General features: G+C 34.3%; 1 protein-coding gene across 1 annotated transcript; it reads left to right on the top strand.

The window, feature by feature from the left end:
* The first annotated feature begins 269 nt into the window (after positions 1-269).
* On the top strand, positions 270-17,437 carry LOC117918268 (pre-mRNA-processing factor 39). The gene is made up of 14 exons (XM_034834776.1): positions 270-378; positions 1,552-2,037; positions 5,047-5,156; positions 7,060-7,289; positions 7,940-8,107; positions 10,131-10,494; positions 10,993-11,136; positions 12,792-12,944; positions 13,031-13,147; positions 13,850-13,930; positions 14,026-14,175; positions 14,899-15,201; positions 15,733-15,846; positions 17,081-17,437. The coding sequence occupies exons 2-14, from the start codon at positions 1,584-1,586 to the stop codon at positions 17,189-17,191; spliced, it is 2,499 nt and encodes an 832-aa protein (XP_034690667.1). The 5' UTR covers positions 270-378; positions 1,552-1,583; the 3' UTR covers positions 17,192-17,437.
* The last annotated feature ends 1,802 nt before the right edge of the window (positions 17,438-19,239 follow it).

Here is a 19,239-nt window from a genome sequence, read left to right as displayed (position 1 = left end):
AGTGGGAAAATGAAAACAAAAATATAAAAAAATAAAAAATGTGGGAGCCCCAAAATTGGGTCGATCAAGTGAGGAAAAAAAAAAAAGGTCATTTTTGTCAAATTGTATTTTCACTAAAATGATCATTTTTGGATTTTATTTTCTTCTTAAAAAAAACTATTTAATTTTGTATTTTTAAATTTCGTAAAAAAAAGAAATTGTTTTGAATCTGATAAAGATATCAAACGAGAGAGCGGAGGATTATAAAGCCTGAGCGCCCCACCACACGAACTCTAATATAAACTTACCCAAGCCCTAATTCATAACTCTCCTTTTCTCTCATTTTCGGGAACGCAAATCCGAACTCTTCTACACACTTCGTCGCTTCTCTCGTTTCAGGTAGCCCCTGTCTCATTCGCTCTTCTCATTTTTTCTCGTCTCCGTCTTTATCACTTGCTTTCCCCCACTCTTTTTGTTGCTGTTTTTATTTTCTGTAATAATTTTGAAATATGTCGCATTATTCGTTCTCGTTTCAAGATTGCATACAGATTGGTTTGGAACCTAGGGTTTTAGTGTATGAAGCCCTAATCTGTGCACAGTGGTAATGGTATTGTGATTTTTATCTGCATATGGGTTTTGTATCATAAACCCTAGAGAGTTCTTAAATTGTTTTTGGATATTCTGTCCCTTTTCTGGCAATAGTTTAGCTATAAGGTAATTGGGATAATTAATTTTTGTGCATTGGAAGTAATTTTCGTCAAATTGATCGTTGGATTGGAGATATTGGTCCCTTTTTTTGTGTGCAATGCTGATTTTTTTTTTATTTTTTATTTTTTTTTACCGATTGATACCTATCAAACAGAATTTTAATCGATTATTCTTTTTTTGGTGGAAATTTCTATGGGTGGACCAATAATTATAAGAGGTTGATCCATGATTTGTGTTGAATGTTGGAAAACTATGTCTTTATTTTTGTTTCTGGAGGAAGTAAAATCTTAGTTGGTTTTTTTCCTAGAAGATCCTTGAAAAATGGAGAATTGGAACTGTCTTATGTGGTGGGTGGCTCAGTGTCAGTATGGTTGATCACAAGATGGACTTGCCTTTAGTCTGGTCCCTGAGTGTTCTGACCATTTTTGGCCACTTTGGGTATGAACCATCTTATGGATCCCAGGAAGGGTTTCACTGATAGAAGAAACCAAATAATGGCTGTGATGGAGTGTGCTAACAAGAATCAATGACTTCATGGAGATATATGGTGGAATAAAAGGTGAATGTGAATCCTGTGGCATTTTCCATAAAACTCTAACATGGGAAGCGGGAAAGGATAAATTCTGCTTAATGATAAAATTTCATGAATAGCTTGATATGAATGGAGAGAGATGACATAGTGCTTGCCTGTACTCAGCATCTCCTAGTTTTAAGTTCTAATTGGTTTAAAAGATACCTGGGCCATTGCTTGCTGCTTTTTATTCATTCATTTATTGTTTGTTTAACTATTTTTGTTTTCTTTTACATATTTGTTTTTAGGTTGTTGGCAGTTATCTTTAAAGTATAATGTTTGCAATTTTTCAGCTTTACTATTAAATCCAACATCTTTTTGGAGAATGGGAGACAGTGAAACGGTGGTTGCACAAACATCTGGAGTCGTGGGGTACACATATTCTTCCACCGAATATGCTGGTACTGGCTCAAATGCTGTTGCTGATGCTGGTGCCTTTGCAGCTGTAGATACCAGAACTTTAGCTGGATCTGCTGCTCCTGCAGATGCAGCATATTCTCTGACTGATGGTTCAAATTTAGGTGAGGGGAACACATATGGCACAGATCCAAATACTGTTATGCAAGAGGCCCCTGGTAGTATAACCTATGAGGCTAGTGCTGGTGCAACTGAGACTAGCTCAAATCTTGCAGCTGCTGAGTTGTCTCAAGCTACTGGTTATGACTCATCTGTAAATGGAAATGCTGTTACTGAAGCTAGGAATTTCCCTTCTGTTGACAATGGAAATGCTTCTGATGTTGGTGGAGCTGCTGTTGAGCCACAGTTTGAGGAAGGTTCTGGTATGTCAGTATCTGGCATGTTTTTCACATGTATAGTTCATACTTGTTGACCTGGTTTCTTTTGTGTGATTGTTCTCCATTAAGTAAAACAAGATAATCTTCTACACCATGGGAGAACCACAAAACAAGGTTATTAACTATGGAAGAGAACTTGCTATACTTGAGTTTGGTGAGGTGGTTACAAGTTAAGTCTGGAAATTTTTTATTTAAAATATATGAATATCTCATTGGTATATAAACATAACTTGATGTGGTCCCCCAGTTCATTTTTGATATCAGAGATGAAGATTATAAAAATTAGAATTTCTGTGCCAGAACTGATGTAAACTGTGAAATGTCTGCCTCTTTCTATATGGTGCACTTAATGTAATTGTGGTTTGAACTTCATGGGGAACTTCTGATCAGGTCATACTACTATTTATATTTGTCAATCTTGCACCTAGTGGGTTCAGTATCTGCTGTTCCACTTCACATTGGCCTCTTTCTAATATTTCTGAGGAAAGAATGCTTTGGAACATATTAATGCATGATACTTAACTAAGTTGAGGCTTTAGTTAACTAAGTGTGAAGCCAAGACAATACAATAGCATTCATTTATCATACTTAGTTGCTACATGGATATGACATCTCATTGAGGCCAGCCATTTAGGTCGACTTAACACATCTCTCAAAACAGAAAAATGTTTTAGACATCATGAATTCTTCTTTTGTACTTCATCTTCTCAAACATATACCATCCAATGTAAGAGGAATTGCTGTATTTGAATGCCAAAAACCAGCTATAATGCGGTTGATCAGGATGGTGGACTGTTTTCCCCATTCATTTTTATATTGATTTCAGAATTCAAGTCACCCAAATGTTTCCCTAATTAGTCTATTTATTTTCATGTTTGGACTTTATGGTATCACTTGTTTCAACCTTTTTTTCCTGCTTGGATTAGAAGCATTTAGGGGTGGCAATGGATCATGTTGGGTTCATGTTGTGTTGAGGTAAAAAATAGTGCAAATTTATGCAAATCGAGGTCGATCCGCTTAATAATCGTGTTAGAATAATTTGATATAAACAACACCTGATGATTACATGTCTAATACAACACAACTTGTTTAACCAATTTAATGAATGTGTTAAGTTGAGTTGTGTATGAATTGATATGAGTAACTCGTTAATATGATTCTAACCTATTAAACTTGTTAACATGATTTCAACCTATCAAAACCCTTTAACATGGTTCCAACCTATTAAACCTGTTGACATGATTATAGCCAATTTAATCTATTTCAAAATGCTTTTTAATTGCTATAATAAGTTTTTTTTTTTTTTTAATTTTAACTATTTAATTTTAATTATACTATGTTTATAATATATTAACAAAATTTAAATTTAAATTTAAAATTTAAGTGTGTTTTTTATTTTATTTAATGTTTTAATTGTAAGATATATTAATCTTTATAATGAAATATTCTTATAAAAAAAAAATAATGAAATATATAAAATTTTACTTCCTTATTTAATTTTTTTAACCATATGATATTTGTAATTAAAAAATTATTTTAAATTTTCCTAATTTTTAAAATGTAAAACAAATAAATTTAAATGATTTAAATGGGTTGTAAATGGGTCCATTTGATATGATCAAGTAAACAGGTTAAACAAGTCATAAATGGGTTGGGTCATTTTGACACGATTATGTAAATGGGTTAAACTAGTTGAGTAGTCAAACACTATTATGACCCGTTTATCAAATGGGTTATACAAATTAACATGATCATGATTACACTCTACCCAAATCCATAAAATTTGTGTCATTTTTGAGTTGTATTGTTGCATTGTATCAACATTGCCACCCCTAGAAGCATTCTTCCTTACATATACTTTTTCAAACATGGCTCTTCTTGAACTCTTTACTTTCTTTATGTATTTGCTTCCATGGGTACTTTCATGTCTTGTGATGCAATTGTGCAATTCTTACTATTTACTAGTCAAGTTCTTTTTGGGTTATATATAAGCGAGGAAAGCATGTATTATGAACCCTAAAAAGGGGCGCACAAGGCACACAAGGCGTATACAAGGGTGCTACAAGGCAAAGAACACAGAAGAGAGAAAACGAAAAGAACTCCCTCCTTTACTTGCAGTCTAACCAATTGACAAAGTCTACTATAAACATAGATGCATCCTTTAAACCCCTGTTGACCCATTCCAAAAAAATACACATAAAAAGGATTTAAGCTCTTGATTTAATAACTCTACATTTTCAAAAGTTCTCATATTTCTCTCTTTCCAAATAGTTTAAAACAAACACAGAGTTAAAATAGTAAAGAGAGGAACATTGCTTTGGTACCTTTTTGTTGCAGTTGTACAAATCCTTAATGTTGAGTCACTTTTCTTTGTATTGTCTCTTGCTGTACCATTTCAAGGTATATTGGGGAAGATTTCTCCATCTCTGTTTTGAGCATCTACCAAACAGCCTTAGATGCCACCATAGAAACTGAAACTTCTTAGCAGGAAAAGAAGCCGACACCCTTGGGATGAAAAGGTGTAGAATAATGTGATCAAGAAGCTGTTGTTATTTGCAAATCATCCTTCCCTGCTTATCAAATCATCCTTTCCTCACTGCTGTGACTTGGATGCAGTGAAGAAAACTACCTGTTAATGAAACTTCTTTGGAAGCGAGAAGATCAATGATTGTTAGCACTTGGCATTCCAAATATTATTTGTTGGAGGGACTTCCATTCTAGAAAAAATATGAAAGTAACACATGATTCTTTTTTAGAGTTTAGAACTTACTCAGATATACTAGTCACTTCTGTGTACCATTTCTAATAAAATATTGCTTATGTGTACCCTTAGATAAGATATTGCACTTATTTATGATTTCACAGCATTTTGGTGAATTTTTGAAATTTGGTTATATATGTGAATAATATTGTGATACAGTTTACCCTTTCTCCCAGTTTTCCAATTGTTTAATGCTCTGATTTATGAAATTTTCTTTCCTTTGTTACTTTTAGTGCCAGCAATGTCTGCTGAAGAAGATCGATTGTGGAGTATAGTGAGAGCTAATTCTTTAGATTTTAATGCATGGACTGCCCTAATTGAAGAGACAGAGAAGATTGCGGAGGTATATCATTACGATTTCTTTAATATAGATTGGTTTTCTCATTGTATTGTCTGTTGGAACCCTTTATGCTTGTTATTTATGATACAAGAGGTGCTTATGACTGGTGGGTATATGCTTTTGTGAAATTAATGCATGTTCCTGAGTTTTTCCAATGTGGATGAGTATATGCTTTGGTGCAATTAATGCATGTGCCTGAGTTTTTCCAATGTGGACATCTATTGTATCTATATTATAACTTGGAATTTTATATGCACTTGTTTATGCCTGTGAATATGCCTTTTATCTGCATATTTTGCAGTTAGAGCCAACCTTCTAGAAATGGAAGGTTAAATGGTAGTTTTAGAACTGATGTTGGGTCATCTATCTCCAACATTCAAAACAAGGACTGTTGCTTATTTCTGCATGCAGGGCTATTTGTCATGGAATGAACTTCAGCTTATCAAATGATAAGAGGACAATTTTTAAAGTGGAGAAAAAAAATACTTCATACAACCAAATAACTGTGATTAAAACAGAAAGAAAGGGGGCCTATAAAAAACAGAAAGAAAGGGAGTAATTGAATACAGGAATAAGGAAAAAAAATCGCAGATAAGAAACGATGCCCTTGTTTTGGCTAATGTTTCCTGCATAGGAATGAAGTCAATATTAACAACCATTGCTAAAATTTTGACTAAGTTTCTTAATTAGAAATAAATAGTAATGTTGTTTATTTGCATTTTATATAAAAACAGTAGGGCTGGATATCCAAGGCAGGCTGAAAAGTCACTGTTGAGCTTGGGTTATTTTCTAAAAAAATGAAAACTAACTTTCTAAATGCCCAATGAGAGCAAAGTTGAATTTCAAACCCCATCATGATTCATATCTATCAAAAAAAATAAAAACCCCATCATGATTCATGTATATTTTTTATGTTTGCTTTGTTTAAATAATGTTTGATAGATACATGCATCGGCAGTTTCTCTGCAGTTTTGTTTTATTTTCCCTGTGCACTAACATCATTGTTGTTAAAAGTTTACAATGCATGGCATAATACAATGATAACATACATTTGTATGGAAATCGATATGTGTTACTAGTTTGCATCCTAAGTACATCATACAGTATGTGATGGAACAATACAAACACCTTTAACTATTTTTCAAAGTTTCTCAAAAAAATCAAACTTGAATTTTTTTTCTCCTTTTAAAAAAATTATTATATTAGTTGTTTTAAAAGAAAATTAAATTTTGATCATAAAAGGGAAAGAAAGGTAAAACAATCATATAAGCTATATGCTTATTTTATTGTGAAAGGCATACATGAAATGTCGAAAGTGAAAAGTAAATTTATTCTTGCAATGAATATTATGAAATCGTCATTTTAATGATTTAAATATTGACATTGAAAATGATTATAATTAGTGAATAAATTTTTTTACTTAATATATTAGGTTTATATATAAATATATATAAACACAAAAATGAAAAGCTGAAACTTTTTAGTGTCACATGAAGGCATACATATCAACACCACATATAAGAAATGCATGTGTAGTTAGAATTGGAACTAAAAATTATAGCCAAAATTCAAGAAGTTTATTTTTGTGGATTTTGTGATAAACTTGTGTATTAAACTCATATTTTCTTAAATTGAACTTTTCAAAACTTTATTGTTAATGTCTTCATATGGTAAGAAATAGTTTAGTTTAACTCTTTAAATCCTAGAAGCTTTCACAAAATTGGTTATATATTATTCTATACTTCATGCTTCCAATTTCGTGAACTTCATATATGTTCTCATATTTCTCCTATCTTTTATTTTATTATGTAGAAACCCTTGTGAGACATGACACAATATGGAAAAATAAAAAAAGATAACGAGTTAACAACAATGACTAACCTACCCATATATATTTCAACTGCAGGACAACATATTGAAAATCCGAAGGGTTTATGACGCCTTTTTAGCAGAATTTCCTTTGTGTTATGGTTATTGGAAGAAGTATGCGGATCATGAGGCACGTCTTGGGTCTATTGAAAAAGTTGTTGAGGTCTATGAACGGGCAGTTCAAGGTGTGACTTATTCTGTGGATATTTGGTTGCACTATTGCATATTTGCCATAAGCACATATGGAGATCCAGATACAATCAGAAGGTAATAGCTTTTCTTTTGTCCATTATCATTGTAGTTATACATAGGAGATCATGATTGCTTGAGCTTCTCGTTGTCACGAGAATCTGGTAATCTTTAATTGCTTTCTAACCTGATTTCAGTATGCGTGCAACAGCGATTGCTCACATGTATGGCGGAAAGGTTTGATGGGAATGTACTTCAGAAATGCAATTTCTGATGTGCAAACCCTTGATATTGAGGCTACCATACAGGGTAGCTTTTTGAAATTTCTTTTAGGATCTAATTCTATTTTATGCCCTCATCGTGTCCGTTTTCATTCTTCTTCGAAGGCCTGTGTCATAGTCATGTAGTTCTCCATGAATTATTGCTGTCTTTAACTTTGACACTCTGAGGTGCATCAATATACAAATTGCTGCTGGGAAGATCTCGTCCAGTTAAGGGCTAAGATGGCCTCTATCTCCTCCATTTCACGGACATAGTATGGTTTTTTCCAGGAAGGTAAATGCAGCGTATTTGAGCCTAAGTTTGGAAGTGTCATATGCTGTTAGAGTGTATTGTTCCTTCTCCTTCAACATTAGTTCCGCTGTCTCGCATTCATGGATGTTCTTGCAACGGCTAAAGTGATGTTATAATGTGTGTCATAATGATCTCTCCTTTTTATGGTGTTTCAGGCTGTTTGAACGGGGACTAGCTTATGTAGGAACAGATTACCTGTCATACCCCCTTTGGGATAAATTCATAGAATATGAGTATACACAGCAGGAGTGGTCGCGTCTTGCAATGATCTACACGAGGATATTGGAGAATCCAAATCAGCAACTGGATCGCTATTTCAACAGGTGGATCTCTTGTTTTAATAACTATATATTTGCTTATTTACCCTTGCATTAGTTTACTGTTGCTTGAAGAAGAGGGTGGATTGAGGTGGAAAGTGTTTTTAGATGGTGCGAGAAGTATTGGTTTGGTTTGGTAACAATCGACAAATTTCCATCTAAATATCATATGTCAGTGATCGGTGAAATGAAAAATGGTGAAGTTGGTAAAAAAATCAGCAAAACATCGGTTGTGTGAGATCATCCAATGGCTATGAATATTTTCAATGATATGTCGCCTATTTATTGCTGATTTTTTGACGAATTTTAGGTGCAAATAATTATGTGGTCAGATAAATTTTTTAAAGAGACTTTTAAAATGAACTTTCAAATAAAATATTTTATATGAAATCTTATTTAAAAATTTTAAATGATTTAATTTTTTTATTCAAAATATATAAGAATGTCTTAGTTGAACTTTTTAAAGTTATCATGTGGTTGGACTTTTTATTTTAAATTTTAGAGGAATTCCACTTAATGTTATTCTACTTAGTTGGCTTTCAATTTGTAATTCGAAGGGGGTTGGATAACTTTTGAGAGAGTTTGATTTTGGTTTTCGAGAGATTTTGTATATGCTTTTATTAGTATTTCTCCTTGTACAGTGGAAGGTATACTCTTACTTTGATAAGGTTTTGTACCTTGTGGGAAGGATCTCTCATCCTTCTCTTCAACTTTATTATTATTATCAATATATATTTTGTTTCTGATAAAACATATATATAAGGATGTCTCAATAAAATTAATAATCTCATTTGTAAATTTTTTTCAATAATGAAATTCAACAAAATAATTTTTTTATCTCCATATTAATATTTATTATTTTATCACTGCATATTATATTCTTAACCAATGTCATTAATTTTGTCATGCATATATTATTTTGTTAAACAACAAGTTTAAATTTTTTTTGCCTCCACATTAGTATTAAGCATATGCTTTCAAATTTCACATTCCTTATCAACGTGCATTATATTATTTCCCCAAATCACAAATTTTATCATATATATATATATTGTTTTCTTAAAAAAACAGCTTCAATACGTGTATTATTGCTTGTTTGATCATTTATTAGTTTTTCCAATATTTTTATGAGTTTTGGTTAATTCCTTCCCATTGAATTTTTTTTCTAGAATTTTTGTTTGATATTTCTGATACTTCCAATATTTCTATAAAATCGAACCACTTATATTTTCCAAATTTTAGATGTTTTCATCCTTGGTTAGGAATGTTGTGGCATGTAAAATCATAAATATACATTTCTTCATATTACTAACAGTATACCTTGTTTTAAACATATTAATTGCAATGGTTCTGGCTAATTATGATTACCACCAATTTTGGGATTATTGAGTACAACAGGGAGTTTGTCCTGTCGTGTGCTTAAGCTTAAAGCTTAAGGGTGCACTAATACTTAATATTGTGATACTAATGGTACTATTGAGACCATGTTGCATGCTTTCTTATAGGAAGTGTTTCTTTTGTGAAGCTCTGTTGTTCAAGGGCTTTCATGCATCCTCATATATCCTCTTGGCCATGACTACAATAAATGGAAAAAATAGAGCCCACTTGGGATATTCTTTGCTGGAGTTGTTGTAAAGGTAGTGGGTGACTTGATTAAAATTTGACTAATTAGCTTATAAGAAATTTAAATTTTAGCAAGTTTCTACTATAGTGGTATTGTATCAACTAGCAAGTTTCTACTCTATAGTGTGGGCTGCTACTATACTTTATTGTGTCTCATGAAGTAAAATAAATAATATATTATGTCTGATGGAGAGAATTTATGTTTTCCCCAGGTTTGTTCTTTCTCTTGATTACTTCATGTCTTTGACAGTTATTCTTTTGTTTTATGTGACTTTCAGTTTTATTTTTGAAATATTTGCTGTTATTTGGACGGTAAAATTTTGCAAGTGTATCTAGTGAATGTATTATTCCTGGGGAAGCATTTCTTTGACCTTTATTTATTCAACTGGGTCCAATGGTGTTACAGCTTCAAGGAGTTAGCTGGAAGTCGCCCCTTATCAGAATTAACTACTGCTGAGGAAGCAGCTGCTACTGCAGGTGCATTTTCAGATGCTAATGGCCAAGGGATTGAGGGGGAGGCTCGTCCTGATGAAGTGGAACAATCTTCTAAACCTGTAAGTGCAGGCTTAACAGATGCAGAGGAGTTGGAGAAGTATATCGCCATTAGAGAAGAGATGTATAAGAAAGCTAAAGACTTTGATTCTAAGATCATTGGCTTTGAAACAGCTATCAGGAGGCCCTACTTTCATGTGCGGCCCCTTAATGTTGCAGAGCTTGAAAATTGGCATACCTATCTGGATTTTATTGAAAGAGGAGATGACTTTAACAAGGTATTTGAGTTTGTTTGTTGTTCATCCATGAAAATCTCAATGGTTTGTAGTTTTAGTTGTCTTTCTTGTTATACATTGACTTACAGTTAAGTAATATCTGCTGCATCATATGCTTTATTGGCTAAACCGTTCGATGAAGCAACTTTTAAAACGGGAAATTGAACTGAGACTAGAGCATGGGCCTTCCATATGGTTTCTATAAGGCTAAGTACTTCAAACCCTCATTTGTCAGTCGACGTTCTGGGTTCTTGATGTGTTGTATAGTAAATTTTATTCTTTTTGAAGTTCCAATGTTATGCATGCAGGTGTCTTCTTATCTTCCTAACCATCTGTCTGTCAGGCAAGGAGGATCCCTCCTTTCGTATTGAGGGGCCTCCCTGTTCCTTCAACGGAGTACTTCTTATGCATTTGTCCTTTGTGTTTGTATTAATCCTTTGATTCATGTAACAGTGAATCATGATGTACCATTTAATCCATGGTGTTATTCATATGAATCAGGTTGTTAAATTATATGAAAGATGCCTAATTGCATGTGCAAATTATCCCGAGTACTGGATACGATATGTTTTATGCATGGAGGCCAGTGGAAGCATGGATCTTGCAAACAATGCCCTTGCTCGTGCTACTCAAGTTTTTGTCAAGGTATGGAATTCTATTTTTACTATGCAATCTTGATACTTAAAACTGGAAATCACCGCTCATGATCTGGTTCTAATAATGTTGAGTTTAAATTATTTTCTTCATGTAGCTGCACCACTTCTGAATTAGATCTTGTAGCACAGCAATATATAGCACCCTTGCTTCACTTCTTACTGGTGTTGTATTGGCAATAGTTATCAGTAATCTGAAGCTTTCACTTTGCATTTGGATTGAAGGCTTTGTTAAGTTGGGTGGAGTGTTCAAAAAGCTTGTTAAAATATGTGCAGAATGAGGATTTATACATTTTAAAATACCATTCATTATTCTGTTGGGTTTAACCCCATGTGTTACCTAAGTTAATTTGAGAGGGATGGCATGTTTGTCCATGCTTTAGGGAGCTCCTCTTTGCCCTTAATTATAGTTTCCATCATAGTTGTAAAGGGCTCACTCAAGGCTTAACCACTCCCTAATTATGGTGCCTTCCTCGTAGAGGCGTGTGCCTTGTTGGAGAGGCTCATCTTGTCTATTTTATTTTTTCTTTTTTAACACTTTTATTCTTAAAATTTCTAATTGTATTTTGAAATTTATATAATTTCCTTTTTTTGGTTGAATTGAATTTCGGATCATATTTTATAAAATTGATATGAATCCTAAGTTGCATTTCACTTTGTTCAGGTGCACGTCTTGTGTTGCACCTAAGCCTAAGCCTTAGGAGACTTTTTTGTCTTAGGTGTGCCTTGCGCCTTTTAAAAGGTTTCTCTACTTTCAGATGGAAGCTTCTCTATGTCCTTAGTGATAGTTTATCTATTTTCAGATGGAACAAAAGGTGATTAGAGTAGGAAGTGTCTACATTACTCCAATATCTAGAATAACAAGGTTGCTGAACAAAAATGGTGGATAGCATAATTGAATGAGTTTCAACCTTCTCCAAATATTTAAACCAAATGGATATAATATCAATGGACTAGAAGTGGTCTGATATGTCTAAATTCTGTCAGATGACTCCCTGCCTGGTAATTGGCACTCTCGTGAGTCCATGGTGATCAATGTAAAAAATCTGTTCTTAGTGAAGGCCAATCAAAGAATGCTACTTTGGTTGGAGCAAGAGTATTCCAAATTGTCCTATCCTGTGCTAAACTCTTGAAGTAAGAGTGCGGAGAAAGCCAATCTAATCTTTGTGGTGTCATCCTTTTATGTGTAGCAAGTCTCTCCTGAGAGAACAGGTCCTCTGTGGAAGTTGTTCCTCAGTCCTGCATATTACACCTATAGTAGGAGTCCAAACTGGTACCACTTTCAACAAAGTGAGAATATTTACTAACAGAAGCTTCTTTGTTGATGGAAAACATAGTTGGAATTGCAATTCTTTTTTAATATCAAATAATCTTTTTGATCAAGAAAGCAAATGAAGTATATCTCATTCACATTTTCTGGTTAGGCAATGGGTAGCCATCAATTCAATGTTATAAGTATGATTTATTTGTCCTATTAACATGTAAGTTTACTTGACATCATATGGTCAATCAAAGTTCAAATTTTCTTAACAGTATACTGAGTTTTTGTTATGACCTCCATGCTGCTCTATCTGTGAACTGGTTTCCTTTTTGGTTCTTTTTTCTATGATTTCCTATCGTATGAATTATCATCATTGTGCTTAACAGCGACAGCCAGAGATACATCTTTTTGCTGCTCGATTCAGAGAGCAGAAGGGGGATATTCCAGGATCTCGGGCTGCGTATCAACTTGTGCATACTGAAATTTCACCTGGTCTACTAGAAGCAATTATTAAGCATGCAAACATGGAACATCGGCTAGTAAGATTGCCTTGGCTATCTGTTGAATATCAGACATCATGATTGTGATATCAAATGTTTTAATTTGTTATTTCTCTGTTTTTTAGGGAAATTTGGAAGATGCCTTTTCTTTGTATGAGCAGGCTATCGCCATTGAAAAGGGGAAAGAACATTCACAAACATTACCAATGCTGTTTGCACAGTATTCCCGTTTTCTATACTTGGTATGTCACCTTCTATATGTGTATTTCTGATGCTTTTGTTGTTGATGGCAGTTACATCATTTCTCCTTGCACTTTCTCCACCTCCCCAACCAACCTCCCATCCCACCCCTGGAGTTCACTTTCTTTCTTCCCCTCTCCCTCTCTAGTATACCATCTATCTCCAATTATCCAGCACATTTGATTTATTGTTGGAGTTAGGATGTCTCCATTTTCTTTAATAGCTTCATTTTCCTTAAATCCCATGACAAACACAATGAAATGCTATTTAATTGGGTCCATGGTGCTATGTAAGAAAGTGGCTTTCATTCTTATGCATGGCTTATTTTGTGCAAAGGCTTGGCTCAGTCTGGCAAAAACATCCAATTGCTAGCCTGACTTGCAAGTAATATTCATAACATCTATTGTGCTTGAATTTGTTAAAAATACTCATTTCCAATGGTATCTGTTCCAGTTGGGAATCTCATTGGATGGGAGGTTTCTTTGGCATGATATTTAACATTTATAATCTAAGGAGATTTATAGAAAAACCTAAACGAAGTGTTTTTATTGAGCATGAAGAAACATACCACGGTATTCAAGCAAGGATTGTATCACTGCAATTTTCATATTTATATTGTAGGCCCCTGTTGGTCACAGAAATGTTATTTAGAATGTACCTTTGATGGAATGATGTGTTCTGATCACTTTTAGCTTCATTTGCAGGTTACTGGCAACACTGAAAAGGCTAGGGAAATTTTAGTTGAAGCTCTTGAGCATGTTCAACTGTCAAAACCACTTCTTGAGGTATTTATCTTGTATTTTAGTGTTCTCTGTTGGATATCACTTAAATGAAGAGCTTTCTTAGTCAATGTGTTACACTGATTCTACTATACATGCAGGCCTTAATCCATCTAGAATCAATTCAATCACTTCCAAAGCGAATTGATCATTTAGATTCATTGGTTGATAAGTTCATTCATACCAACCCTGAAAGCCCCAATGCTGCAAGTGCTGCTGAAAGAGAAGAGCTATCTAGCATCTTTTTGGAAGTGAGTTTTATTATTGGTGTTGAAGTTCATTATTTCTAAAACATTTCTTATAAACTGGAATCAACTTGTGGTGGTCTCTGTCAAATTCTAACTTACAATTAGATATCAGTTATGAAATTGCTCGTCACTTATGAAATTGTTTGAAATTCTGGTTATTTGAATTAAATTGAATTACGTGTGTTAAGACATTGTTATTTTATTTGAATAAAAATTTCATGGTACTCTTACCTGCCTACAAGTTTTTTCTCCCACACATTGGTTTTTTTTGCTTCTTTCTTTCTTTCTTTCTTTTTTTTTTTTTAAAATGCTGTTGGGGTCCTCAATTGTCATTGATTCAGAACTCTTCCTATGGAAATAGAGTACAGAAATCTAAAGACAATAAACATTTATCTAACCTTTTTCTGATTTAGAAAAACAACATTTAGAGTGCTTTTCTGCTTGTAAAATTGTTTTATTTCTTTAATGCTATTGGAGTCTTCCAGTATCAGAATTTGGGCTCATGATGGAAACAAAATCTTGAAATTTTAAATTTTCCTTTAAATATTTGTCTTAAAAGGCTTAATTCTCGAAAGTTGACAGAATGAAAATCATTCAAAATAGGAACAGAACTATATATTGTTTAGAATGGCTGAATGGTTTATTTTATAGCTTTTTTAGTAAATGATATTTATGTGAAGTTGAATGTTCTTACAAAACCCTTTTTTCCCCATCTCCTGGTTGCAGTTTCTGGATCTCTTTGGAGATGCACAGTCTATCAAGAAGGCTGATGATCGGCATGCCAAGCTTTTCTTACACCATCGAAGTACATCAGAGTTGAAAAAGCGTCATGCGGAGGATTTTCTAGCTTCAGACAAAGCAAAACTAGCCAAATCTTACTCTGGTGTTCCCTCACCTGCTCAGTCATTGATGGGTGCATATCCAACTGCTCAAAACCAATGGGCTTCAGGTTATGGTTTACAGCCCCAAGCTTGGCCACAAGCTACGCAAGCACAGGGTCAACAGTGGAACCCAGGTTACACCCAGCAGGTAGATTTCCTCGTGGATGCTATCTCATAAAATTTCTTTAATTTGATTAGGCATGCCTTGAAATTGCATTCTCTGGCCTTGGAAAGAGTATTCTTTTCACCATTAGTACTGGCTACTGGTTCTCGATTAGTTTTGGTTGCTCTTCTTTACTAGCAGGGTGGGTTGGGAGGCTACAAACTTAATGGTCTGGCTAGAGTGTTTTGAATGGAAACAAAGTTAACCATGCATCTCTTAACTGCGCCGTCTGCCCCCAAAGTATGAAGAGAGTTAACCTTGGATTTAAATTGAATGAAGTGTAGAAAATTTGCAAAGCAGTTCTTGTTTGAGCAAGATTGCGGAACTGTTGTATTTCTAATTTTGTTCAGTGCTATTTTTTTATTGCAAAGCTAGACCAAAGTTTTGTTATCGTTTCAATTTGCTATTGAAAATGGTCATTGTGGAAACTAGCTATATCCTGAATCTAGCTATTATTTTGATTGGTCTGTTTAAAACTGACAATAATGATCATTTTTGTTTTATATGGATATGTAGGCTGCATACAATGCATATAGTGGTTACGGAAGCAGCTATACCCACCCACAAATACCGACATCAGTGCCACAGACTGCTGCTTATGGTGCTTATCCTCCAACATATCCTGTTCAGGTACCAGTGGCATTTATTGCATTTATTTACTGTGGTTTCAATCCTCGTCCTGATTGACTTCAGTTGCAACAAATAAATTATGGCGATTTTAATTATGCTATGCAATTTGTTGCAAACATTGTTGACTCTTAGTCTCTACTACTAGTAGGTAAAGCTCATATTGGAGGTGACATTGTAAAATTTTTTCCTTATCTTATCTCTCTTCAAGGTGAGTTAAGACCACCCACGTCTCTATATTTCTCCTTTCTACCAAGATTTTCTGCAAGAAAATAATGTTCAAAGGAGTGTTTTAGAGACCGGATAAACTGGAAGACTGGTGACTCAGCCGGTTTGGTCCTTTGATTGAGCTGTTTTAGGACAGGGAACCAGATGAATTGGTGCTCTTGCTCAAAGTGACCATTCATGTAGCGACTTAGGAGTGAGACCATTGGTTGGATCCTCTTCCAATCAGCCATCTAATATACCAAAAATGTTTTGAAATTCAACCTGTAGGCATCTGGAGTCTGAAATGCACATTGTATTAACTATTGTAATACTTCCCAGCCACTTATATTTCTTTGTTATCATTACTATATAATTTTTAAATATTTTAATTTCATAACATTAAGATAGTAACAAATAATACTAGATGACCAGACAGATAAACTTGGGGGTTGGTCCAGTGAGGCTGTGGCCTGCCATCCTGCATGGGTGATGTCAGGTCTAGGTTCAATAACTATGTTCGGACTGTTTTTCTTTAGCTGGCATAGAAGGAAATTGGGGTTAATTGTTTCCTTAGACAACGAATGTAATCCTCTAGGCTTATGGTTAGAGACGCTTTTGGTGGGTATCTGTCAACATGCTTTAAATGCCTGCTGACTACTTGCCTTTGCTTTCTAGGTGGGTATGATCCATGGGTAACCATGGAAATGGAATTTTTGCATTTCTCTTCTCGTATTATCTGGAGGTGCACCTTACCTTCTGTGGTATTTTTTATGAGAATTTTCATGTTAGTAGAATCCATAAATGATGTCATTCAATTCTAAGTGATTGATTGCCTCTCTTTTTGGTGTCTTGCTTTATTTATTTATATATTTATTGTTTGTGATGACTCAATGGCGTAATGAAATTACTGAAGAATTAAAATGTGAAAACAAAAAGAACAATAGGAAGAAAGTGACAACTGTAGGAACTACTATGTTGCTGCCTACATTTTATTCTCTAAATCGCAACATTTTGGCTTTAATTTTTGCAGGCTGCGCCCCAGCAAGGTTATGCACAACCAGCTGCAGCAGCAGCAGCAGCATTGGCCCCAGCTCAGCAACCAGCTTCAGCATCTCAGGCCTATTATGGGAGTTACTATTGAGCTGGCAAAGATTATTTCCAGCCAGTTTTGCCACATGTACTCTATTTCTCCTTTGTTCATCTCCATACGAACTTGAGCTTTAACTTGGTGTTTCTCAGACATTGTTTTGGCGTAGTTGAGGCACTCCACAAGAGAATTATTGAGTAGTAATATGTTCTAATTGCGATGGAATTGTATTTTAGCTATTTGGGAGTCGTGCTTTGAATTTCCATGTATGTGCATTTATTAGGATGCTCATTTTAGTTACTTGGAAGATTTATCTGGTTGAATTTTTGAGAGGGAGGGAGAGTTGGATGGAGAATAGCCAGCCTCAGGCCATCAGCCATTGTCTCTCCGCATTTCATTTGAAATGATGCTAAAACAGAGGTGCCTGGAGACTCAACTTGCACTGCGTGGCAGGTGATGTTGGTAGTTTTTGTAACCCAGAGAGAGAGAGAGAGACAGCATTATAGATGGGTTGGTGGCAGAGGCGGGGCACATGCCACACCATCTTTTAGACTTCAGTGCCAGTAATGACAGTCATCAAGACTGGGTGTAGTTTTTTCCATCACCCTCCCCTCCCCACCGTACCATTAGACTACCTGGAAAAATGTAGAATAGTTTTTTCCCATTTCTTTCTCCAAATAGAGAATAGACTGGTGATAGTGGTGATTGTGAAGGATGATGACACTACTACGATTTGGACTTCACATAGTGGAGCGGTGGAAGATGGTACGAAGGAGGTTATGACTGTGAGCAATTTTTAAATGAGAAAATATTTGGGAAAGAGAGGAAGAGACGAGGAGTGGGGAAATGGAGGTGATGAGAAGAGAAAAGGAAAAATATCTAAGAGGGATGAAGAAAATGTTAAGAAGGAAAAAAAAAAAATTGAGGGTGAGGGGTGAGTAATGCAAAAAGGTTTAAAAAAAAAATTTGTTTTTCATACTTTAAAATTATCTCGTTTTTGAAATGGATATAGTTTTTTTACTTAAAAATTGTTTATATTTACAATATTAAGTTGATTAAAGAAAATAAATTTTATTTATTTTATAAAATTGTTTTTTATTAATTCAACTAAATATATATATATTTTTAAAAAAAACAAAAAACTATTTTTTAAAATTTAATTCCCAAACGTAATTTTATTTCTAAAAACACTAAAAACTGTTTTTAAAAATTATTTTTTAAAATCATTTTACAAAACACATCCAAGTCAAGCCCTTGATCTTCTTCATTTGTTCATTTTAGTCCTCCTAGCTCACACCCTCCCTAATCTCATGGTTGTGCCCAAATCTCTAAGATACAAACCATTGTGTGCATCTAATTTGTTTGGATGAGAGTGAGTGTTGCAATAAATGAGCCACTAACCTTAATTTGGGGTTCTGCATACACAAGTGTCAGACCCATCTTATCCTATCACATATAATCAAGAATGCACTCCTTTGGATATGTCATAGGAACACAAAACACATAGATGTGGATCCAGTCTCCCTTTTAGGTGGCCATTTCATCACTAGCAGGCCATGCAAAAAGGATATGTTCATATGCTCATGGCTATGGAAAACTCAACCACTTCATACATTAACTACACTTTATGTGTTTGCAACTCCATATGTGCATCAGACTTAAAATGTTTTAAGTATTCTACTAATCCATTGTGTCATCATATAATCATCATCATTTGTAGGAATAGATTTGCTTTGTTGATCGATATGTCCTCTAACATGATACTCATCTTCTTGCATGGTAAGTGAATTGTGTTAGTCTTCGTCAACCATTACTCAAGAAGTCTAAAGACAAAGGTCTTGTTAGGAAACCGATATGAACATGTCTCTAAGATCTCGATATCAAATTGCTAAACGAAGGAAAAAAAAAAAACCTTCTGTGAGTGAGAGATTTAATCTCACTTCCAATCTAATAGTTTCCTAGTGTGAGATTGGTTTTTTAAAGACGCAAATATTATTATTAGTTAACTTTCACAACTAACTTTTTGTTCATAAAACACACACACATACAAATTGAAAGACATATCACTACTTAGGAGTTTTTTAGCCCATGTTGTAGAAGGA

The sequence above is a fragment of the Vitis riparia genome, chromosome 7 (assembly GCF_004353265.1).
Source record: "Vitis riparia cultivar Riparia Gloire de Montpellier isolate 1030 chromosome 7, EGFV_Vit.rip_1.0, whole genome shotgun sequence".
Classification (NCBI taxonomy): domain Eukaryota; kingdom Viridiplantae; phylum Streptophyta; class Magnoliopsida; order Vitales; family Vitaceae; genus Vitis; species Vitis riparia.
The sequence above is the reverse complement of the archived record's forward strand: the minus strand, read 5'-3'. Positions and strand labels throughout refer to the sequence as shown.

What these genes read in the sequence shown, in the direction of transcription:
- LOC117918268 (XM_034834776.1), top strand. Translation starts at nt 1,584, where the DNA reads ATGGGAGACAGTGAAACGGTGGTTGCACAAACATCTGGAGTCGTGGGG. An exon ending in GATCCAGATACAATCAGAAG is followed by an intron (nt 7,290 to 7,939) that starts GTAATAGCTTTT and finishes ATGGTGTTTCAG; the next exon opens with GCTGTTTGAACGGGGACTAG. An exon ending in ACCCAGGTTACACCCAGCAG is followed by an intron (nt 15,202 to 15,732) that starts GTAGATTTCCTC and finishes ATGGATATGTAG; the next exon opens with GCTGCATACAATGCATATAG.